We start from the raw sequence: 24,956 nt of genomic DNA, 5'->3' as shown, positions 1-24,956 counted from the left end.
GCTAACTTGGGCTGCCACAGAGAGGCGAGCGCTGAGAGCTGCTAACTTGGGCTGCCACAGAGAGGCGAGCGCTGAGAGCTGCTAACTTGGGCTGCCACAGAGAGGCGAGCGCTGAGAGCTGCTAACTTGGGCTGCCACAGAGAGGCGAGCGCTGAGAGCTGCTAACTTGGGCTGCCACAGAGAGGCGAGCGCTGAGAGCTGCTAACTTGGGCTGCCACAGAGAGGCGAGCGCTGAGAGCTGCTAACTTGGGCTGCCACAGAGAGGCGAGCGCTGAGAGCTGCTAACTTGGGCTGCCACAGAGAGGCGAGCGCTGAGAGCTGCTAACTTGGGCTGCCACAGAGAGGCGAGCGCTGAGAGCTGCTAACTTGGGCTGCCACAGAGAGGCGAGCGCTGAGAGCTGCTAACTTGGGCTGCCACAGAGAGGCGAGAGCGCTGAGAGCTGCTAACTTGGGCTGCCACAGAGAGGCGAGCGCTGAGAGCTGCTAACTTGGGCTGCCACAGAGAGGCGAGCGCGCTGAGAGCTGCTAACTTGGGCTGCCACAGAGAGGCGAGCGCTGAGAGCTGCTAACTTGGGCTGCCACAGAGAGGCGAGCGCTGAGAGCTGCTAACTTGGGCTGCCACAGAGAGGCGAGCGCTGAGAGCTGCTAGCTGCCACAGAGAGGCGAGCGCTGAGAACTGCCTAACTTGGGCTGCCACAGAGAGGCGAGCGCTGAGAGCTGCTAACTTGGGCTGCCACAGAGAGGCGAGCGCTGAGAGCTGCTAACTTTGGCTGCCACAGAGAGGCGAGCGCTGAGAGCTGCTAACTTGGGCTGCCACAGAGAGGCGAGCGCTGAGAGCTGCTAACTTGGGCTGCCACAGAGAGGCGAGCGCTGAGAGCTGCTAACTTGGGCTGCCACAGAGAGGCGAGCGCTGAGAGCTGCTAACTTGGGCTGCCACAGAGAGGCGAGCGCTGAGAGCTGCTAACTTGGGCTGCCACAGAGAGGCGAGCGCTGAGAGCTGCTAACTTGGGCTGCCACAGAGAGGCGAGCGCTGAGAGCTGCTAACTTGGGCTGCCACAGAGAGGCGAGCGCTGAGAGCTGCTAACTTGGGCTGCCACAGAGAGGCGAGAGCGCTGAGAGCTGCTAACTTGGGCTGCCACAGAGAGGCGAGCGCTGAGAGCTGCTAACTTGGGCTGCCACAGAGAGGCGAGCGCGCTGAGAGCTGCTAACTTGGGCTGCCACAGAGAGGCGAGCGCTGAGAGCTGAGAGCTGCTAACTTGGGCTGCCACAGAGAGGCGAGCGCTGAGAGCTGCTAACTTGGGCTGCCACAGAGAGGCGAGCGCTGAGAGCTGCTAACTTGGGCTGCCACAGAGAGGCGAGCGCTGAGAGCTGCTAACTTGGGCTGCCACAGAGAGGCGAGCGCTGAGAGCTGCTAACTTGGGCTGCCACAGAGAGGCGAGCGCGCTGAGAGCTGCTAACTTGGGCTGCCACAGAGAGGTGAGCGCTGAGAGCTGCTAACTTGGGCTGCCACAGAGAGGCGAGCGCTGAGAGCTGCTAACTTGGGCTGCCACAGAGAGGCGAGCGCTGAGAGCTGCTAACTTGGGCTGCCACAGAGAGGCGAGCGCTGAGAGCTGCTAACTTGGGCTGCCACAGAGAGGCGAGCGCGCTGAGAGCTGCTAACTTGGGCTGCCACAGAGAGGCGAGCGCTGAGAGCTGCTAACTTGGGCTGCCACAGAGAGGCGAGCGCTGAGAAGCTGCTAACTTGGGCTGCCACAGAGAGGCGAGCGCTGAGAGCTGCTAACTTGGGCTGCCACAGAGAGGCGAGCGCTGAGAGCTGCTAACTTGGGCTGCCACAGAGAGGCGAGCGCTGAGAGCTGCTAACTTGGGCTGCCACAGAGAGGCGAGCGCTGAGAGCTGCTAACTTGGGCTGCCACAGAGAGGCGAGCGCTGAGAGCTGCTAACTTGGGCTGCCACAGAGAGGCGAGCGCTGAGAGCTGCTAACTTGGGCTGCCACAGAGAGGCGAGCGCTGAGAGCTGCTAACTTGGGCTGCCACAGAGAGGCGAGCGCTGAGAGCTGCTAACTTGGGCTGCCACAGAGAGGCGAGCGCTGAGAGCTGCTAACTTGGGCTGCCACAGAGAGGCGAGCGCTGAGAGCTGCTAACTTGGGCTGCCACAGAGAGGCGAGCGCTGAGAGCTGCTAACTTGGGCTGCCACAGAGAGGCGAGCGCTGAGGGGGGGTCATGGTCCTACAGAGACATGAAGCTCCTGCTAACAGAATCACTAACACAACGAGGAGACACCACACACTGAAGGCAAGACACCAAATCTGTGTGTGTGTGTGTGTGTGCGTGTGTGTGTGTGGGGGGGGGAGGGGGGGCATAGAGGGAGAGAGAGATAGAGTGTGTTTATTACTTTGCCTCATTAGCAGGCAGCTGGAGAATGAGAAGAACACCGACAGACAGAGAAGACGCAAAAGAAAGATGTAAAAGGTAGAGCAGGACGTGCTCCGAATCGACACCAAGAGGAGACGTGTGAATCACCGTTGGCTCCGACGTAAACGCTCACGCTGACTCAGCCAATCTGACCGCTACACGTCATCTGCACTTCACGGCCTGCACCACCTACATATTTAATCTCCGACGTGAAACTCGTCTAGCTTTCAGTATTGCTAACTTGAGTCTTCCACCATCACCTCAGGACTGCTGATAATGCACTGGAGAGACTGCTGGTGAAATGCTGGCGAGAGAGAGAGAGAGAGGGAGAGGGGGAGAGAGAGAGAGAGAGAGTGTGTGGGACGTGATGCGCTGAGAGAGTGTGATGTGATTCAATGAGAGAGAGAGAGGGAGGGAGGGGGAGAGAGAGAGAGAGAGAGAGAGAGAGAGAGAGAGAGAGAGAGAGAGAGAGAGAGAGAGAGAGAGAGAGAGTGTGACGTGATGCGCTGAGGGCCGCAACAGAAACAGGGCCGCAGAACTGATGCATTCACTTGGAGGCAATCAGACAAGGCCCATTGGCGTCTGTGTGAAAATGTCAATACCTTCTCAGCGGATAGGGGTGACGGAGGTGAATAGTGTGTGTGTGTGTATGTGTTTGTAAGAGTGTGTGACAGTGAGTGAGTGTCTTTGTGTGTGTGTGTGTGTGTGTGTGTGTGTGTAAGAGAGAGATAGAGAATGTGTGTGGGTGTGTATGAAAGACTGTGTATTCTTTGAGTAGCAATCAATCAGTTCTGAGAGCGTGTTGATGGGTGAATGCCTGTGTGTGTCTGGTGGACACGAAACACGTTTCAGGATTGGTGTACATGTAAGGGAGATTATGGATGGATGGATGTGTGTCTGTGTTTGTGTGTGTGTGTGTGTTCCACTTCAGCAGCAACTACCTGACATCCAGCTGGGGTAATGGAACTGTTAGCACAAGACATGAGTGTGTGTGTGTGAGTGTGTGTCACTCCCTTTCATAAGGATGTGAGTGTGATTGTGTATGTTTGCCATTCTTTGAGACTATGAAGTGTGTGTGGGTGAAGTTTTATTTGAGTGTGTGTTCATGTCTGCTTCTGAGTGTGAGTGTATATCTGTGTGTGTGTGTATATCTGTGTGTGTGTGTGCGTGTGTGTCTCTGTGTGAGTTTATGTCTGTGCTTGTGTTTGCATGAGTCAGAGTGTGTGTCCCACTGAGTCTGACAATGAGTATGTGTGGCTAGATGCCTCAGCCGTAATTATGAAGCTCATTAAGGCGGAGGTGTGGATAAGGTATGGGTATGGGTGTGTGTGTGTGTGTGTGTGTGTGTGTGTGCGTGTGTGTGTCCTCGTTAGTCAGCGGAGTGTGCTCCTGTTCCAGCTGCTTAGGCCAGAGTGCAGGTAAACACACCTAATCGGGGGGAGGGACGCTGGACGGGCATCACCAACGCTCTCTCTCATCTTCGTCTTTTCCGTCTCATTTCTTTGCCCTTCCTCCTTCCTCTTCCTCCTCCTCCGCATCCCCCTCATCCTCGCCCACTCTTCAAACAAAAACACGGAGTAGGCCAAGGTGAGCCGTTACTTTTACGGCCAAGGTGAGCCGTTACTTTATGCCCACAGCATGGGGACTAGAGCGCAAACCACAGATCAGATTGGCTGCAAGTGGAGTTGTTTCAACCTCAGACACTCTGCCAGCGCTCCAATGTCCTTCTCCTCCTAAATGGAAAGATTCCAAGAGTGCCAATTTGCCATATGTGATGGACTCAATAGAACGGTCATTGTCCGGCAATACAACTCCACCACCACTCACAACACCTTCCATTACAGCACAATGGACACTCATTTCAGGATTCCAGAGTGGTCATTTGGCATGCATAGCAGATGCACTAGCAGCACCAATACACACGCTAGTTTGCCCACCGACACATACACAGTCATTCACTCCATCTCTTATAATAAATAGATTCTATTACAGAGACAAGGGTTAAGCAGCAGGTTGCAGGGCTGCATGGTGTAGCACTGAAATGGTGTGACCGTGACCTGAAGATTTACAAACACCATGCAGATCAAAGTGCATGTTTAGTGGAAGGATTCTTGTCTTTCTCCATCTTTGAGCAACATCCCTGTTGCTATGGCGTCTCCATGGCAATTCCTCTCTCAACTTGCCAGCTTGTGCACCGCTCACATACAGCTGCTGTGTGCGCCATGCAAATGCATAAGAGCGCCGGTTAAAAACAGACCGAGTCTGTCGCCCACGTTCCAGAGCAGGGAGGTTAAGGCTGCGGCTTCTATTTTTCACTTCGTACCTCACAGTGTTTGCCCGTATTTATAGGTGCTCAGTGATTACCTCCAAGACTTGGGGGGGTGAGGGGTGGAGGGGGAGCGGTGGGGGCCACTGACTCGCTCGTGACATCAGTTAAGACTTAACACATCATCGACAGCAACAATGTGCAATCTGCGGCTGACTGCGAAGTGAGAAGAAAGAAGTCAGACTTCAGAAGTCATGTCATTAGTGGGAGAAATATAGTGGATGGCCACGGGCACCACACACTCAAATCAGCACATCGAAATAATAACACACTTGAGGTGACAAGGTGATGCGCTAAATGCCAATGTTGCAATGTGAAACGGAAAACTCGGAGGAGATTACGTGAGTGCATGGGCGTAGTGTTGCGATGTGTGCAATGTGGTGTGCTCAGTAGTCAGCACTGTGAGCCTGATAACAAACCTGCCAATGATGCCAGATGTGCTTCAAAACTATATGATAACGAGGAAACACACGCTCTGGTGGACTGAAAATCTCTTTTTCATGACGAGGAATGTACATATATCTCATGCGTGAAGGCAGGCATGCACACGGACAGTGTGCACATAGCCCACACGTCCAGACACACCCCCATGTGTCACATGCCTGACTGCACGCTGGTTCTGAGGCAGGATGTGACGTCCTTGAGCCTCAGCAATGTGACTTCACACATCATGGTGTGGTCAAGTCTTCTCCTCTCGTGCACACACAAGTCTTCTCCTCTCGTGCACACACAAGCCTTCTCCTCTCGTGCACACACAAGTCTTCTCCTCTCGTGCACACACAAGCCTGTCTTGTACTCTTTTCATCTCTCTCTCTCTTCATCCCTTTATCTCTCTCTCTTCCTCCATCCCTTCCTCTCGCTCTCCCTCTTTTCCTCCATCTCTTTCTCTACCCCCCCCCATACCTCCGTCACTTGAAGTAGTGGCTGAGCTGAGGCCTCTCTCGTAACCTTAGACGGTCAGCACTCTCCTGCACCCTCCACCCCCCCCCCCCCCCCCCCAAACTCCACTCCCCCACCCCCCCGTGAGGACCGGTGTTATTGAGCTCTCCCTGATGGGGATAAATCATTCAAAGCCTCAGAGACAAACGCCTCTCCTCTCTTGCCCTCTCCTCTGCTCACTCTCTCCATCTCTCAGCTCTGCCAAGGTAACACACCTTTCAGAGAAATCAGAACTAAAAGCTCGAGCAGCGGTGAACTCCTCAGCTCATTTGCCACACTCATCAGCGGTGGCTAATGGCACTTCTCATTGCCAACCCTTATCAGGTCTTACCATTCACACTCACTCACTCCCTCCCTCCCTCCCTCCCTCTCTCTCTTTCTCTCTCTCTCACACACACACGCTCGTACACATACACACATGGTCTTTGGAGTGTTTCAGCCCATTTCCATGAATTGCAGACATATCACTGGAGTTTCTAAATTAGAAATCACAGTGGTGAGTGTCCAATCACTCACACACTTCCCCAGTACCTGCTTTGCAACCCAACAGCGCAGCTTGAGGCTGATACACAACAGCACGCTAGCATGAGAAATGGCCTTCCAGCTGATAGCAATCATTTAGACGAGAAACCTACAAAAAAATAAAAAAATAATAGAAACAAGCAACTGACCCGGAGCCATCTCATTTGCAACATCTGGATTAATTAGTCCGCTTAATTGCTGTTGTTTTATTTTTGCCTTCATGACCCCCCCCCCCACTCCTCCTTCTCCTCCTCCCCATCCCCAATCTCTCTTTTTCCTGAATGTGTACAACTAATGTGAGTGCCTTGAGCCAAACTCATAACAACAAACAAACAAACGCACAAGGCGGCCGGGCCAAATCTCCAGTCTGGGGCGGCAGGGGGCTGCAGGACATGGGGGAGTTTTCTGTGTGGCAGTCATTAGAAAGCACACTGTCATTCCATTTGATGTCAAAACATCTACCCTCAAGGCCTGCCTTTCAAACCCAGCCCCTCCCGGGCCCAGCAGCAACGAAAAGCCGCGAGCGCGAAAGTGAAGTGTTTGTGTGGCTGTTGATTATGGGAATCTATTTCTCCAGTGGCGGTAAGAAAAGGAGAGAGAGGAGAGGCCTTGGAGGTGAGGCTTCTGAGGGGCCCCTCTGGAGATGCCAACGCCGATAACGATGCGGAGAACCTCCAAGACCTTTGGTGATATCTCTGTGCCACTGCTGGAGGGCTCCCAGGGGTGAGTGTGTGTGCTTGGTGGGAGATGGCAGGATATAGTTGGGGAAGAACCACGCAATCTAAACCATTCAGCCGAAGGGACAAGAGTCGACGAGAGGAAGAGGAGTGGGAAGAAATTAAACAATCTGCTTCCAAATGGCATAAGGAGGTCTTTCTCTATGTGTACATCTGCAGCACCTCTCATTCCTACTCAGCCAGAGGGTTTTTTTTCAGCTGAAAAGGTTATTCCCTGCTCTGAGCAGCGGCAAAGAGTGAATATGAGGCAGTGCTGCCCTCTGTTGGAAGAAGAACAGACTTGCAAGCACATACATTCACAGCCACATCCATGTCACTACTTTATATTTTCATTTTCTATGAACTGCAAAGGAACTTTCATGAATTCCTTTTTCCGTTTGATACTATATCATTTGGCTTTTTAATGACATACTAAAGTATATCATTTGGCTTCTGCCTTTATGTAAATACAGTTGAGAGTGACAGGGAGGAACTGAGAGAGAGGTGGGGTGGGATCAAGAGATGACCGCAGGTCGAAATCAAAACCGGGTGTCTGTGGGCACTTGCAGCCGAAAGTGGTCTGCTGGTTGTGCCAAAGCTCCCCTCAGACATTCAACCATTTCTTTGGATGCACTTAATGCATTTGCATTTTAAAGAGAGAAAAAAGATCAATGGAAAAATCGGTCTGTCAGCATTTGGTTCAGGTCAAAAGAATTACTGGAGCTCGAAAATGTGTCCCCACAAGCCAGACAAACCTTCCTTATATTGAGACCAACAAAATTATAACTTCCAAAAAATGCCACTGATGCAAGTGGGCTGTAATAGCTGCCTAACTGCACAGTGGTTGAGTGTGGCTGTGTTCAACTCAACTGATTTTTTTAAAAGTATGGTGTAGTCATGAATATTTTATTGGAAAAGTAAAGATAAAAACCTTACTGATTTATTCTCCTTAGTCGCGGTTTGTTTATGTTTATGGTAGTTATTATGTTCAATTCAATTTAGTCTATTACTAATATTGGTATTTCTTTTACCTAGGCTATAAGACTTTTTTTTTTTGTCTGCTAAGAACTATAAACATAAACATAACACATGAGCTTAGCACATCCACGGATAATCAGAGTGTGATTGATAAGAGTCGTGTATCAAAAGTGTGGTGAGGTTGTGGTGGTTTGAGGTGAGTGGCCCTCACCTTCTCGTAGTAGTCGACGTTCTTCTGGGCGGTGGAGACGAAGGCGTCCTTCAGGTCGCTCCGCATGCTCCTCTGCCAGCGGTTCCAGTCCCCCTTCAGAGCGTTGTTGGCCCACTCCACGCGGTCCTCCAGCTTATCGATCTCCTCCTTCAGCTGGGCACCACATGCACACGCACAAATACAACACACACAGTCCCACTCATCATCAATCAAAACATTTACAGAGCAGGTACACATGCACGCACACACACACCGCCTCTTGGTAACACCCAAATTGCTCACTCAAACACTTCCCTCTTTCTCTCACTCACACACACACACACACACACACACACACAAGTATTAGAACATACACCACCAGTCTCACTTATCTGACACACACGTACACACCTACAAATCATGCATGAACACTCAGTCTGGACACACAGTACAGAGTGCTTGAGTTAGTGATGAGGCCATCACTGAATAGTTGGGAAAGCAGAAAGAAGATGTTAGTCCCTTTTCTATTCGCCTTCCCTACCAGAGCATCACATATGTTAGACTCACAGTGCATCCTACTACATCCCTGACGGGTGCCGTGCTGTTGTAAGGCTTCACTTCTGACTGTGAGGGCTGGGCAGTGGAGTTAATGTAATGCGCCATAATGAACTGATTAATCGGGGGCCATTAATTAAGACAATTTGGTCGTTGGCAAAGCTTGAGGCTGCCTCTAATTAGGGTGTCTCGGCTGTTTTTGATGATTGAGAGAAGCGCGGCAGACATGACCCACTTGGGTTATGCCTTTAGTTTAAAAGTGCACACACACACACACAAAAACACAGACACACACACAAAACACACACACAGCCACACTCACACACATCCCCATCCTTTTGATATTTGATGTGTGTGGGAGAAAGGGGAAAGTGCAGAATGGTAAAGATTTGCTGCCAGGTTGGCTGGGGTGTCATTGTGTCAGGAGTGAGCGGTGTGACATTTATGCCTCTCAGGTGCTCTGCCCTGCCCAACTCATAACAGCAGGCAGTTAGGCTCTGCAGAGTTTTCAACCAGGACACCTCATCAAGGTAATTCCACAAGGCAGGCGCGCACGCACACGCACACACACACACACACACACACACAATATGTACATGTAGCTGACATATGCAGGTACATTTGTACATATACATACATACATACATACTGTACATACATACATACAAACACACACACACTGACATTTATCTAATAAAGCATTTCTCTAAAGACAATTTAGACTTGAATCTTTGTACTTGAATGTACACAGGCTCACACAAACATTTGTCTGCCTCTAGTGACTTGACTGAAGATGATGAGAGAATATACAATGAATTAGGCTAGTGCACTCAGATGAAACAAATTGGAGAAATTGAAACTCAGATGGAAACAAAATGTGTATGTGTGATGGAGACATAAAGTTTAACAAAGAAGAACCAGGGATAGAAGAAGTGGTGTGCCTACTGCTGTGTGTGTGTGTGTGTGTGTGTGTGTGTGTGTTATTAATGTCTGGTTTGACGTGGCTGCCTCAGTAAGTCGTGGCGGAACAAAGGGTCAGAGCTCAATGGGCAGTTGAGGGGAAAGTATCGCCATAGCGATCACTTAACATCTCCCTGTGCCGATGTCCCCAGTGACAGCCAGGACAGTTCATTAGTTACAGTGATTGGTTCTTGTCGTCATTAGTGCACACACACTCTCTCTCACTCACACACACACACACACACACACACACACACACACACACACACACACACAGACCCTCATTGCACACCCACACACATCAAGGAAACACATGCACCAATTAGCACCCTAAGGACAAGATTAGACTGACTTCTGAGTCACAGTTGGTATGACTGGATGTCCTTGCCTCATGGAATTAAAGATTTTGTGTATTATTACTATGAACAAACACTAGGGATTACAAAGATCTCATCAACAGAACTGTTTTTACAGTGAGCACTGGACACAAAAAAAGAAACAGTGAGAGCTGAAGGCGGCAAAATGTCCTGTCCAATACTGCCCTCTACTGGCCAAAGCTGCAAGAGACATGTAAAGCTACAACAGTACAACACATTACTGTTGTACAACTGAGAACACAAATAAACTCCTGAATTTGTTTATATGCAAAACATTAGCACACAGGATAGAGGTACTATTGATTTCTAGTGAAGAAGAGTGTGTGTGTGTTCCCGTATTTGCACACTGTTAATTCACACTAGCTGTCAAACTTCCTCCCCAGTTTAAAAGCTCATGCCAGCCACTTTTACTTCCTGATTTCACTCCACAAAAGGGCACTGGGTCAGAGATAGTTGGATTTGGCCTCTTCCCTGCAAAGTCAGTTAATATGACGCAGTAGCCCGTCAGTGTCACTGCACACAAATAAGTTGCCACATTAGAAATACACAAGTGAGCGAGAGGAGTACATCATCCAATTGGAGGTTGAGTTGTTGTGGAGGAAGTGAGAAAGCTGATCTTCAGTGGTCTGATGAGCTCATAACCAAAAGGCTGGAGACAATGGGAAGTGCCAGAGGCCAGATCCGCACAGTTCTAGGAAAAACCCTAAGCACCACTATGACCACAGTGTGGGTTACAAGAGAGGGCTGTGTGCTACAGACGACGTTTAAACTTGTACATCTTGCATGTCTGCAGCCATTTTGTGCACACTGAGCTCACCACATTTCTTCAAATGTGTGTAAAGCTTCTCTCAGGCAGAAATTCAGCACAGACCTGAAGAGGCTAAAATCAAACTGTGTCTCTCAAGGACACTTCTTAGGAAAGCCGCCCACCACATACTTGACTACGGCCTTGTATTCAGCGACTGCTTTAGGAAAAACAAAACAAATCACACGTGCGGTTTTGTTTTTGACTGCCAATGAATATAGGAGAACAAAAGGGAGAATGGGACGCGTCAACGCCAGCACCTGGCTCCCATCATCACAAACAATGGCACAATTTCCTGCTCATCGCAGCAGCAGCCCCACTGACAACAACCACCACTGGGTTGGCTGCCCGCGTTACCAGGCGCACCTGCAGCCAGTTGCTACAGCTACCACTGCTACCGCCACCATGTTGATTTTTGGCAACATATCAGTCCCATTACTCTTCATAAAACAAAATAAATGAATAAAAGCAAATTGTATTCCTACCATCTGCTGAAGAAAACAAAATAACAGATTTTCCCTTAGTTGCCTTATTTCTTAGACATATATGATCTATTTCCCATTAAATGATGAGTGAATGGGAAGGGGAGAAGAGAACAGGCATATGAGGAGGAAGTGCTGGCCATACTCCAGTAAGAATAAGCTAATCTGGATTAATAAGTAAAATGGGTGAAGATGACAAAGACATATAGACTTTGTATCAAGTAAAGGACAGGAGTCATACTTAACCCATTATACCTTCATATCCTTTTCCCAAGAGAGTCGAGCAGCAATGATTGATGCTGCATCTGGTCAGTTGAGCATCACCATGCATTCCCATACAACCCATATTTCACCTTACTTAGCTACAGAATTAATGTCATCCAATCACACAAGCTGAAGCTGTTAAGAGTAAGTAAGAGCCCATCAACAGCCTGGTAGGAGTTAGAGTAATCTAGATCAGGGCTGGGTGATCTTCCCTGCAAAAGGACAGGCATGGTTCCAGGTCTCGTAGTCCTGACTGTGTGTTTGAATCAGATGTGTTACATGGGTGGACTGAACACTGTAACCATACAGGCCCTCGACATGAAGTCCCCCAGCCTTGATCTAGGTCACTGTCTAGGGCAGAGTTTCTCAATCCTGTTCCTTGGGAAGCACAAATGGCCATGCTTTCCACCTCCCTCTGCACCCCCACCTCATATTTAAGTAGTCATGTCTTGGGGAACAACCCTTTACTAGCTCAACCAGGAGCGCCCAGCAGGAATACAATGGTATGGGATGGGTTGAGTGAGGTGTGGTTAAGCAGGGTCAGCTGGAGAACACATTGCGCAGTGGTGCCCTGGAAGGACAGAGAAACCCTGGTCGATAGAGACCACAGCAGCCTGGCCGCGTGCCAGACACACAGGTGCGGTCAGAGGTGGAGACAGAGTGAGGAACCACATGTGGACAGATAAGCCTGGCCGATTGGTTAGCAGGATGAGGAACCACATGTGGACAGATAAGCCTGGCCGATTGGTTAGCAGGATGAGGAACCACAGACGGACAGACAAGCCTGGCCGATTGGTTAGCAGGATGAGGAACCACAGACGGACAGACAAGCCTGGCCGATTGGTTAGCAGGATGAGGAACCACAGACGGACAGACAAGCCTGGCCGATTGGTTAGCAGGATGAGGAACCACAGATGGAAAGATAAACCTGGCCAATGGGTTAGCTTCGCTGGCAGAGCTGGTAACATTTTAGTTTTTCTAAACTGTTGAGAAACATATTTATTATCCAACACTTGCTGACTTGCTGGTCCCTTACCAATCCCTTATTGGACTTTGCAGGTCTGTAGACACTTCCCCTTCAACCACCAGGTGGAAATTCTATGCTGTGGTAGATTCCACATACTTCACATAACCCTGGGAAAAATCCACTATGTACACATTTGTATAGTAGTATTTGTTAATGTATATGTCTACTATGGAGTGGAATCATATAGCATAAAGGTGTGTAGACCTGATAACAGTTAAGTAAATGTGCTACTGTACAGGAATAGCCAAATAACATTAAAAGTTAATCACTTAAAAAAAACAACTAAAAAGCAGATCAATTCTAATTAAAAAATAAAATAAAATAGAAAGTCTTGTTGATTATGACAAACTGGAGCATCATCGTCTATGCTCTCTCTTACTCGTACTCATTTAAGCGTAATGGTCTAAACGTGGACAGACCAGGTCATAATGCAACATTATACACTTTACTGCAGCATTTAAAATGTTACCAGCTCAGACTAGCACTGGAAAAACAAAAACTGCACAGGTGAGAGAGCAGTCGACAGGACAGAGCGGAGGGACGCTTCGATACCTCGTCGATCTCCCCGGCCAGCCTCTGCTGCCGCTGCTGTCGGGCCTCCTCGGGGTTTTTGCCGAGCAGGCTCTGCCACACAACGCCGCGCTCTCTGGGGTCCTTCAATGGCGCAGGTGCAGGGTATCTCAGTTAGGGTCAGTTGGGTTCAGTTGTTCAGTCATTTACAACTCATACTAATATCAGTGTCAAATCGTTCAGATGAATCACCTCAGTTTGAGTTTCTTCCCAATTCATGTTTGATTTAACTGAATTTAGAATCAGCTTCAGTTAAGTTACACGTTAATAATATTCATCTTATAAGGTTTGCTGTAATTTCTGTCACTATTTATATCTGTGGGGTCATTTCTGTTCCTATTCATTTCTGTAGGTCACAAGATCATTTTATCTCAAAAGAGAGCAGAGAAAGCACTGCTAGGCCTCCAAGCAACTTGTGTTTCTCCAACAGCGCTTGTGTTTCTGTGTGTGCTGTTGGCTAATGTGTGTGTTTTAATGATACAATTACAGGAACAATACGCAGCCCTGTAAGAGCCTCCTGCCTGAAAAGAGCCCATTCAGGCCTTATAACAGTAAGGCCTATGGTGAAAGACTGGCTCTGTTCTGACTCCACTAACTGTATTATCCATTTAAATGCTGATAATACAGCATGCTGCAGCACAAAAAGGAATAGTCAAGAGATTTGGTTTGAATGAGTCTGTGATGCCGCCTTGACAGTGCAGTGCAAATAGTCTTTTTAAACATCAGGCTCTATCAATATCTTAGGCTGGAGTGTGCATTGATCAAGACACCCACAGAGACTAGCTGCAAACGCAACAGTTTGACATTTCATGCTGCACTAACAAGCCTCGGGTCCTTGGAAGAACTGCGCTGGAAAATAGAAAGCCGGTTCCGACGCAGAAACCCACCAGGGGAATCTCTTACCTCCCGTGCAGGTGTTGCACGAGTGCATCGTGGGAAATTAAAAAGGAACATCTCCTTGCGCTCTCTAAAAAAAAGTTCAATAAAGCAATTTGGCTGCTAAGTACGCTCGAGGTTCGATGATCTTTGGTGGCTACCATGACCCAATTAAAAAACTGAGAAGAAAAGGTCAGTGCTAAGCTGGAGAAACCAGGGAGACATTTTCATGACACCAACATCTCTGCGTGGGTACCACTCAATAACACTTGTGAGTGTACAACGGTATAAGAGGGCATGCGATGCCATTCCCTGGCTCTCGCCGAGGCATTTCAGAGTAATCTCTGGTGTGGGCCGATACATGCAATATTACTGGAGCTCTCACGCGGTTCGAAATGGAAATGAGAGAGCAGATGTGGGTGCGGTGACGCGGGGCTTTGCTGCTTATGATCTTTCAGAAAATTGCACATCGCCTGTTAAGACTCCACCTCGAAGCGAGGGCGAGTAGAGCGCTTACCGCGTCTCGGTCAGCCCTCTTGGCGGCTAGCACCTCGTTCTTGGCTTCCAGCTCAGCCTGCATGTTGTCTCGTCTTCTGAGCACGGCCTAGAAGAAGAAAAAAGTCAAAGCTGATCGATTCATGAAGTGCACACCGCAAAGCCCTTCTCCATAAAGAGGCAATAAAAATAATATCCGGCATATTGATCTTAGCCGGGACTCTTTGGAATTGGCCGCTAGACAAATGGAGGCTGTCTTGTTTGTCAAACACACATTACCAGTGATTTTCAGATAAAGAAAGCCTAGGAGCTCTAATGCTCTTGCTCAAAACGTTATGGGTTTTTTCCCCATGACATGACATGCTAGGACCATGCCTCCCTCTCAAAGATGAAGTACCTGAGAACTTCTTTATTGTTATTTATTCATTGAGAGAGAAATTCACTGAATAGAGTAATGGAAAAGTGAATATGTTAATATAATGTTAATATATAATACATACATGTTAATATAAGAAATATGTTATAGCCTACAAATACAAAACTACATGTTTAAATATAATACACAAGTAAACACTAATTTACAGCCGTCCCTCACACAAAACCAAAATATTTTGTGATTAAGAGGGCTATGGAAGGACAGGTATGAACTTGTTAGGGGCACTGTACCTTTAAGGTGTCGGTACTCAGCACATACTCGTGCAGGGTAGGGGCCAGGCAGTCCGAGAGCTGGCGCACCTGTCCCTCCGTCTCCTGGAAACACCTGTCCAGACAGTTGGCCACGCCCTTCAGGGGCTCAGCCAGCTCCTCTTCGGAGCCCGACCAGAGTGTGTAGGTGGGGGCGTACTCCTTCATCTCCTCCAGGTACTCTGCAGCAGACAGAGAAAAACATATAATTACCCAGACTGCAAGAGACCAAACAGCACAATGTACCGTTAAGACCATAGAATTATAAACCCAGACTGGAAGAGACCAAACAGCACAATGTATTATTAAGCACAAGGTAATATTTAGACAGGGTTGGGTTCAGGACAAGAATTCAACAAAAAAAAAAATACACCATGATCACATGGAACCATTCAACCAATCAAGATGGACGATGGATTGAGGACAAAAAGGTAACATCATCAATCATACTTCATGTAGGTACAAACTGTTTATAGACAAAAATATACTGGCACATTTTTTATTAACTCAGCATTATTCAAAGCAGAGAGCATTATGCCCATGAATAAGCATCACTTTGTTATGAGGAATGGTTACCCTGACAATACATAATGACATAGTAGGGGACAAGGATCATTTAATTCAGAAAAAAGGCTATTGCACAAAAATGCCCAATTTGTTGCCAAACTGTTTTCATGCAAGGCTGAACAAAATATAACCACCTTGACCCTGAAAGAAAATGGACTGTTTCCAAACCTTACACCCTCACCCTCAGTCATCTTTATATATTACAAAGACATATTTCCATATAGAACTAGCATGTGTATTGCTACAAGTCTACATTGAATGTTTTCAATTTATCTACATTCTAGTTCGATAAGAGTGGTTACAAACAAAAGTGTTGACTAAACCAATGTGTGGCTCACCCCTTTCCTCTTTGACTATCCTCTGAGTGATTCTGTCCAGCGAGGTCATCTTCTGGCTGAAGGACTCCACATACTCCTGGATGGAGTTGAACTCCTCCGGCCGGTTTTTCACTCCGCGCACCGACGCTGCCACCGCTCTGACCGTCTCCCCCATCCGACTGAGGAAGCCCGGGCCCTGCTTCTTGTGAGAGGCCAGTTCCTGCAAGAGATAGAGGTCAGCATGAACTTTATCTCAGTACAGTAATTCCCTGTGTATTAGCCGCATTGTGTATAAAACCGCAGGACAGTGTTTTGTGCAAATTAAAAAAAAAAAAACAACATGTATTAACCACACAGGCCGCAGCCGTGGCCTACTGGTTAGCGCTTCAGACTTGTAACCGAAGGGTTGCCGGTTCGAACCCCGACCAGTAGGCATGGCTGAAGTGCCCTTGAGCAAGGCACCTAACCCCTCACTGCTCCCCGAGCGCCGCTGTTGTTGCAGGAAGCTCACTGCGCCGGGATTAGTGTGTGCTTCACCTTACCTCACTGTGTGTTCACTGAGTGATGAGTGTGTTTCACACGGATTGGGATAAATGCAGAGACCAAATTTCTCTCACAGGATAAAAAGAGTATATACTATACTATACTATACATTGTGTATAAACCACAGGACAGTGTTTTGTGCGAATTCAAAAAAACAACAATATCCATGTATTAACCACACCCATGTATTAACCGCAGTGAGCAAAAGCCTAAAGCATCAGAATTAGATAGTGCTTTAGATTAGATTAATGCACACATTTAAGTATATGGACCGTGTTTGTCAAATGCAATGGAACTGGTCCTTCAAAAGACGATGGGGGTCTTAAGCCCAATTCACACCAAAGACTCGCGACGAGATGAGCTGCAACATTCTATAAACCAGCAACTTGCTGCAACATTCTAAAACCTTGCAACTGCAACTAGACATGATGAATGCTTTGCGACGGCTTGCAACAGCTGGCAACAAGGTGCAACATTTAATTCACACCTCTGCAACTCCTTTCTGCAATGGTTTCGTCTGGTCGTGAATCTTTGGTGTGAATTGGGCTTTATACTGGGTTTTGTGTGGAATCTCAAATCTGCATGCATTCATAAATCACTCCAGCACTCTTGTGTTTCTGTCCTTTTGCATGTGCTCCTTTGATGTCTTTCAAGGTTCTCAATGTATGCTGTTCACTAGGGCTGTGCAAATAATCTAATTAATCAATCAATCGTGATTATGACTTCCAGAAATATAATGATTATTTTGCTACATTCAGTTTTATAACAATGCTCTCCTTTTTTCTTGAGTTGTGTGCATTATCTTTTTACATGTATGTTTTCCTGTTAAAAAATAAAAAAAATGTAATGTAAAACATTTAAGTTTTGAAAATGGATGATAGTTCCAAAATCACTAAATAAACGTTTCATAATCGTGATCTCAATATTGAACAAAATAATTGTGATGATGATTTTTGCCCTACTGTTCATTGTGGTTGAGCTATCTCAGAAGGTCACCTTGAAGTTAACCAACATTTTCCATTCAAAGGGTACACATCATATTTTTTATGTTTTTATTATATCAGGCTGTAATGGAGAGCTTGATCAGATATGGGATGTCAGTATGGTTTGGCAACCTCACTGTGCAACTGAAAAACAAGCTCAGCCGTCTGATTCACAGTGATATGAAGGGGATGGGAAGGAAGGAGTACCAGTCCCTGCAGTCTTTATATGACTAGTCTGTAGGCAAGCTCAGAGGATACTGACCAGTCTGTAGGCAAGCTCAGAGGATACTGACTAGTCTGTAGGCAAGCTCAGAGGATACTGACCAGTCTATAGGCAAGCTCAGAGGATATTGACTGACCCATTACATATCCTATACACAGAATGGCCTCAGGTAGAAGATACAGAGTCCCACACTGTAAACTGAACTGAAGTCATTTGTGCCTACCTCCATCAACCTTTTAAATGAGGCTGCCTGAGGCTGCAGTCATTGTGCAATGGCTCCATGGCGTTTATGTTTATGTTTATGTTTATGTTTATGTTTGGTGGATGTGTGCAATACTAGGGGTCTGTCATGGGTCATTTATGCTGTGTTGTCTGTCTTGTGAAATTTGATTGTATTGTGGGCATTGTATGCAGCGCATGATTCCAAGAAATAAAGTATATATCAATCAATTAATCAATCAATCAATAGGCATTCTTATTTGATTTCATAATACAGAAAAGACAACGAGGATCTGCTCAGCAGCAGAAACTACTTTGAATTGCCTGCTACCTTACTGTATTTGAATCTCTTATCCAAATCATCTTGCAAAACAATGCCCTTGTGCACACATTTCTGCATGATAAGCTCATAGGAAAATCCACCCCCGTGCTTGACACTGGGAAGACCATATATAATAGACAGACACAGCTACTGATTGAGCATGGCAAGATTATTGATTTTGGGGGAAAGCACAAATACTGAAAAAGTTCACAGCTTCTGAGCACACATGCCTAGAATTTGTGGAATGTTTGCTAGGAAAATAGACTCTATTCATCCCACGCTACCTGATCACACTGGCTACCACAGCAGAGCTATAACAAGCCTGACAATAATCTGCGGCACAATGAGCTATCTGTTTATAATGATCTGATGTTTAATGTGTCCTCGTGTTCCATAAGCGACTGCAGGCTATGGTTCATATGAAGGCGAGGCATCAACATAAGCCTCATGCGTGTCTCTTTGGGCCTCATTAACCTTGATGACTGTGTATGTGCTGCCATCTCCTCCTAACAATCGCCTGTTACTTTGACTAAACTGAGAGCAGAGGTGAAAAGAAGGGAGAGTACAGCGGTGTTAATCTTACAGGGTCGGGTGTGTGTGTGTGTGTGTGTGTGTGGGGGGGGTGGGGGGGGAGATGGGGGTAGGGAGAGCTCAGCAGGGGGGCACAGCGAAAGTGTCTGCGGAGTTTGTTAGAGCGCTAATCCTCTTACAGGCTGTAATTGAGACCATGTTTGAGTAACCACAATGCAAAGCAAGGTGACTTGCATGCATGTAATCAGGCGGTCCGAACCTTGAACGATAATCAGATTTGTGTGTATGTGTGTGTGTGGGTCTGATGACTGTGTGTGTGTCTATGTGTCTGATGTCGATGGGCAAGTACATATGAGACAACAGAGGGCACATTATTAGTTGGCAGTCTGTCTGGCACCAGTGGCCAAGGTCAAACTCAAAACTCATGGAGGGGAGTGAGTGTGAGTGTGAGTGTGTGTGTGTGTGTGTGTGTGTATGTGTGTGTGTGTGTTGTGGGACTTACCCAGGCCTGAGCACTAAGGAAGACCTTTAAGTCTTCGTTGCAGGAGAGGATAGGGTGCTCGGCGATGCGATTGAGGAAGCGGTGGAGGGCCCTCCGGCGGGTCTCGATAAAGTCGTCATTGAACCTCTCCACCATCCCCTTCATGACAAACTTCTCTGGTAAGGGCTGGGGGGGGGGGGGGGGGGTCAGAGGTCAGAGATCTTTCAGATGAGTCACATGACCACAAATGGAGATTAAGAGATGCAATGATCTATTAGAAGTTTCATCTAATACATGCACAGCAGGCTTGTGCAAAATTCCAGAATTGAATTGAAACTGGCTCTTAAATTCCAATTCAATTCTTGAATTTCACTTGCATTTCAATTGAGGTAGCAAACAGGAAGCAGAATTGCCATTCGAATTGTGCACAACCCTGATGCACAGACAAAGCTGAAGAATCACACGTTCATACTTGTCTTAAAAGGATATGCTAGATTACTACTGAATTGTGCAATATTATTTTTGCCATAATGAGATCCTTTCAAGAACCTTTAGGAGGATAGAAACATATTTATTCCTAAGTGGATTGTGTAAGTTCTTTAAGAAAAACTTGCTACTCTTGCAGTTATTACTGAACGCTTGAAATTAAGGATTAGTTTAGATCTTATGGTTGTACCCTGTCTATTTCATCACTCTGAGGACATTTTGAGTTTTCATATACAAACTCATTTTCATAACCATTTTGTTTCTGACACGTCTTTAAAATATTCCAAACTTAGTAATGTCAAAATCGTTAAAAACAAAAGCTAGAAACAGCACAAAAAGCATTCTTTGAAACTTAGAGTAAAATGAACTGAAGTTATAAACTCTCATTTGATCTATGAACTCACTGGTATCAAAGATCATCAAGCCTGGATAGTTCTGTGTGACACTAGGAAGTATTTCCAAACTAATGGTCTATGGCCATGACCTGAATATAGCACATTGTTATAGAAAAAACATGAAATTTTAAGCCCCAATGCTGACAGAGAGGCAAAAAGACTACAAGTCTTTGACTGTGTTGTTTTGACATGCTGTACTTGCAGACTGGGCTCTCGGTGTGTGGATCCCACTTACATGCACGATCAGCGTGGGGTGGGCCTCCTCTAGACGCCCTCTCAGCCACAGGAAGTCCTGATAGCGCCGGCGTACCTCATACTCAGAGGAGTCAAACTCGCTGCGGGTGGTCTGGTCAGTACAAGTGGGGACGATAAGCACCAGCAGGGTAACTCGTACATCAAACTCATACAACTTACTTCAACCACTTATCAAAGCAGCACTCCACATTTTTTAGATCTGGTGTGCATTTTTCAGCAACACTATTAACAGATAACAGAACAAATCCATGACGCATGACATCTCCCTGTTACTTCCTTGCATCACTATTTCCTTTAATGTGCATCTTTAATGGGCCTATAACACTGCCAGATGCTTAAACTCAGTCCTTGGTTGATTTGCTCAGATCTATTTAAAGTTACACAAGTAGAGGCCTTTGCACATGAAAATATAGCTATTTCAATGTAATGCAGGAGGTAAAAAAACTAATACGGGTGAAGGACAAAGGGGCCAATTCATGGATCCACCACACAACAAAATCAAATTAGGGCTCCACTGCATGACTCGTGTTTGCATAACGTACTAGTAAGAGAGCACGGTACATGTGCGAATTCAAAGGCTGTGTGCGATTCACCCATCCCTTACTTGTTTCATAGTCCCATGATACTCCGCATTTCTATATACTAAAGAATGAGATATGGTTTTCTATGTGGCATATGTCCATTACATACAAAATGTATTAAAATCTATGATTCACTGTATGGTTCTTCAACATAATAATTATTCTTTTAACATAATGATCATGAACACTCTGCGTCATGCAACAGAACTTAGAACTTAAGTTCAGAACTTAGAATCTTTGTGCAACTACCACTGCCTGATGCTTGGGGACCTACCTTGGTGACAACCCTGTAAGTGATGAATGTCTCAATGGTAGTGATATGGCTCTCTGGGTTGTCCACTGTGATGAAGAGGTCTTTGGCACCTGGGTCCTCTTCCTCTTCCTCCTCGTCAAATTTGTACTGGTTAATCATGGAGCCCGGCGACGTCTGCATGGAGGCACTGAAAGACCGTCCGTCTGTGTTTGTTGTATCCTATAGAACACACACACACACAACTGCTCTGAATACGGAAGGTCATCAGCAATCCCAATGTGAAGCTGTCAAACGATAACAGCAGGGGGTTGAAAATGAATCAAACTTATCTGGAATGTTTTCAATGAAAATGGGAGAAAGGAGCGATTGCAAGATGAAGGTCACCGAGGTGTCAGATAAAGTTGCACCTGCATAAAACAAACCAGCACTGGGCTGTCCGTCTCCAGATAAAAGCATCCCTTGTGTACCACGTCACACCTCTGACCCCTGCGGCAGGATCTGGTGGAATCAGATTTTTACAGGAGGAAGATGCTATCCCAGAATTGTTACGCGTACAACTTTGAGGATGCATAATTTGCTTTGGTCTATACAGTGTTTCCACTACTTTTGACAACATTTCAAAACGTTCCCATTGCGTTTCAAGTGAAACCTTTTCCATTCCTATTCCAATATGACTGGTAGGCCATCACATTATAGAACATCACACAACAAACATTATCCGTTGAAGGATACCATAAGACTGAATTTACAGGCCTGGGATATGGGACTCCCATGATTGGTCATTCTAGTGCTGCTAATGAGCAATAATGAATGGTCTGTTTGCAGAAATAAATACTAATAGGCCTAAATACTAGTAAAAACCAGAGAAACCAAAACCAGATTCCACATGTAAAGAATGGCGTAAACACCCTGATATGGGAGTGAAATTTGTAACAATTTGTTTCATTTTTCAAATTCCATATCCCACATGACTTACAAATGGGTAAAACCTTTGAACAAGCATGGGCATTCTGCCACAAGACATTGGAGAATATCCACCCAGTGATTTCAAAACTTCAGGGATATTTTTTCTATCATGTGGACAAACACATAGGTTTGGACATTACCTGACTCACCCTGTTTTTCCCCCATGATAGGCCATATACTCAAACCTGTTTGCGAATGACTGATTCCACTGATGCTCCCTAGCTCTGAGCCAGCTTTTATTGCTGCCACTGCACGAAAGCTTCCTGTCATAACAAACTAGGACCATGTCAGCAGAAACAAATCTCTTAGAGGACCTTTCACAGAAAAGAAAAGAAGAATGATACTATGAAAAATAGTTAAAAATCGGATATAGCGTGGAAAAAGCCAGGTTGGTGTACTAATAACATTAGTGCCTCAGTAAGAAATTAGGTTAGCTGGCTAAATGAACACCCTGAAACTAACATTTTATGATGAGAACAAAAGACCCTTTTATTTCAAAAACGTCAAATAACTTAAAATAGTGAGCTAACAGCGGCCCAATCTGTGTCAATCCGTGCAGTGATACTTCGAGGGCAGGGCAGGGGATCAGTGAGGTTTGTTAGCAGGATCCTGCAAATGAGCAAGTTGTTAGATAGTGACGATAACAGAACAAGTGTTTACTCACCATTTAGCAGATTTGCGCTAATGTAGCCTAATGTAATTGTGTAGCCTATGTGAGATTGTTATTACCGATTCTCCGTTGTGTGACACTGCCAGTGTCCGAGAGGAACATAACATCACCTGATAGCTGACCTTTGATTTTTAACATTAGTTAGGAAGTACCTCTGACGTAGAGAGAGAGCGGCTGCAACTACCGCTACAGGTAAAACAATGTTGCACACAGGGCAACAATGCAATAGAACCCTCCTGGCAGATGATGCGCTAGTTTGATAAATGTACATGGGTTAAAATAGTAATTTAGGAAATCAGTATAACTTTTCATTTGACATGCCGAACGTTATTGTGTTTCTCGGAACAGTGACAAGTTAAAACTGCCCATCCACTGAAAAACAGGCGCTGCCCCTATCCACGTAGCAGTTTTATGCTAGTCACTGTTGCCACTCTTCCTACTTCACTTTTACTCGTTTCATTCAAAACCTGGCATACTTTGGGTATTTACCTTGCTGAATACTTCCAAATCATCGTCTTCATCTAATTCTAACATCTGTCCTGAAAGATCTGCCGGAATTGTTTGAGCTGGGGTAGTCGGAGAGACAGCTGAATCGGCGACATTCCCACTCATGACTCCCTTTATGTTTTTTTCAACCACAGCCAGCCCATGAACTTCACCAGCGAATTGCGAAAAACTCCTCAACTTTTCAGAAAGGTTGGAGTGAATGAACGTTACTGCGCATTAACGGAAGTGTGGCGAGGAAAGAGGAGCAGGGGCGGGGAGCGACATGACTGATGAGATCAGAGGCTGGAGTGAAAAGGAAAAATGTGAGAAATGCAAATAGGCCTATATCGCAGGGATAATGCTTTAGCTGCCTGGAGGTGTAGCCTACAACATTGATTTGGGGCATGTTATTATTTTATTTTACATAAATAGCCTACCAACTGACTCAAATGGTAGGCTATTTTCAGATGTTCATTATCAATAAGCGTAGCCTACTAGAGGCCTAAAAAGTTAGACAAAAAAATGCTAGACGTCATGTAAGGATGTTCTAGAAATAATAATAATAATAATAATAATAATGTATAATTATCCATAAATTCTAAAAAATAATGGATGACATGTTGTCCAGAGAGGGTCCTGCGATGGCCGCCCTACTCCGTGAGCAGTAGAAAGGTCAGCATGTCAAGACTGTTGGCCATGAGTACAATGGCCACTGTTTTTAGCGCAAAGGCCATCCTTCACAACAGATAATTACTATTTTCAGAAAAAAGTTGGCATCATGCTGCAATTTTTGACAGACAAACCAGGGCCAAGGCCATTATGTAGTCTAGGCTATATTTTTCCAAAGTGTTTGTGATTGTTATATTTTAACTTTCCCTTGCATTTAAATTATGATAAATCACGTAGACTCAGCATTGTAGCTATTGGGGGTATAGCCTAGTGCAGGCTGCATAGTTAACCAAAAGATGTCACTGTTGTACAACCTACAGATTCACCTCAGATAGTGAGAAGAACACTGCAATGCATGAAAATGCATGCAAGGATTCTTCTAAACATGATGTTAAAGCACCATGGAGGCCATTTAGCATTTTAGAATTAAGTGAACAGGTAAGTGAATTTGATTTTGCTCTTTCAGTCAACTTGGGGTAACTAGGAAGAGTCAGTAAGTTGTTTAGGTGGCACAGTGATGAAAGGAAACCTGAAATGCAGATAGGAATGGACCATTTAATGAAATGATCATAACCTAACTCCCATATGTCTGTGAATCAGTTCACTTTAGAGGTGTAAAGTGAATTTTGGCCATTGTTTTATCACACACACTAATTGTAAAATACAAAATGAAGAACAACAGACTTTGTTTCAGAAATAAGAGGGAAGCAATAAATAAGACATTACCTGGATTAGACAAAGGTTTTCAAAATGCAGTCAGACTAGTTATCAGTTTAGCCAGGTATGCCTGGAGACAGAGAGCTTGCCCACCCCACCCCTAAAAGATGGAAAA

General features: G+C 45.9%; 1 protein-coding gene across 3 annotated transcripts in view; it reads right to left on the bottom strand.

Annotated features, from left to right (window-relative positions):
• Positions 1-23,655, bottom strand: part of snx7 (sorting nexin 7) — a 29,159-nt gene extending 5,504 nt beyond the window's left edge. Inside the window, exons 1-9 of one of the 3 annotated variants that reach the window (XM_076290208.1) lie at positions 23,459-23,655; positions 21,355-21,552; positions 20,480-20,590; positions 19,385-19,549; positions 16,083-16,281; positions 15,160-15,359; positions 14,516-14,602; positions 13,105-13,206; positions 8,104-8,256 (exon numbers count right to left, since the gene is read on the bottom strand). In XM_076290208.1, the coding sequence (XP_076146323.1) occupies positions 8,104-8,256; positions 13,105-13,206; positions 14,516-14,602; positions 15,160-15,359; positions 16,083-16,281; positions 19,385-19,549; positions 20,480-20,590; positions 21,355-21,552; positions 23,459-23,581 (1,338 nt within the window). In that variant the 5' untranslated portion in view covers positions 23,582-23,655. Of the gene's footprint in view, positions 1-8,103; positions 8,257-13,104; positions 13,207-14,515; positions 14,603-15,159; positions 15,360-16,082; positions 16,282-19,384; positions 19,550-20,479; positions 20,591-21,354; positions 21,553-22,963; positions 23,072-23,458 lie in introns of those variants that run through there. The other 2 variants (XM_076290210.1, XM_076290209.1) reach the window with 2 other exon arrangements.
• Positions 23,656-24,956: the final 1,301 nt, after the last annotated feature.

The sequence above is a fragment of the Alosa pseudoharengus genome, unplaced genomic scaffold (genome assembly GCF_046254945.1).
Source record: "Alosa pseudoharengus isolate Yale_2024_CS ecotype anadromous, Long Island Sound unplaced genomic scaffold, YU_APseudo_1.1 YU_APseudo_1.1_scf_18, whole genome shotgun sequence".
Lineage (NCBI taxonomy): Eukaryota > Metazoa > Chordata > Actinopteri > Clupeiformes > Clupeidae > Alosa > Alosa pseudoharengus.
The sequence above is the reverse complement of the archived record's forward strand: the minus strand, read 5'-3'. Positions and strand labels throughout refer to the sequence as shown.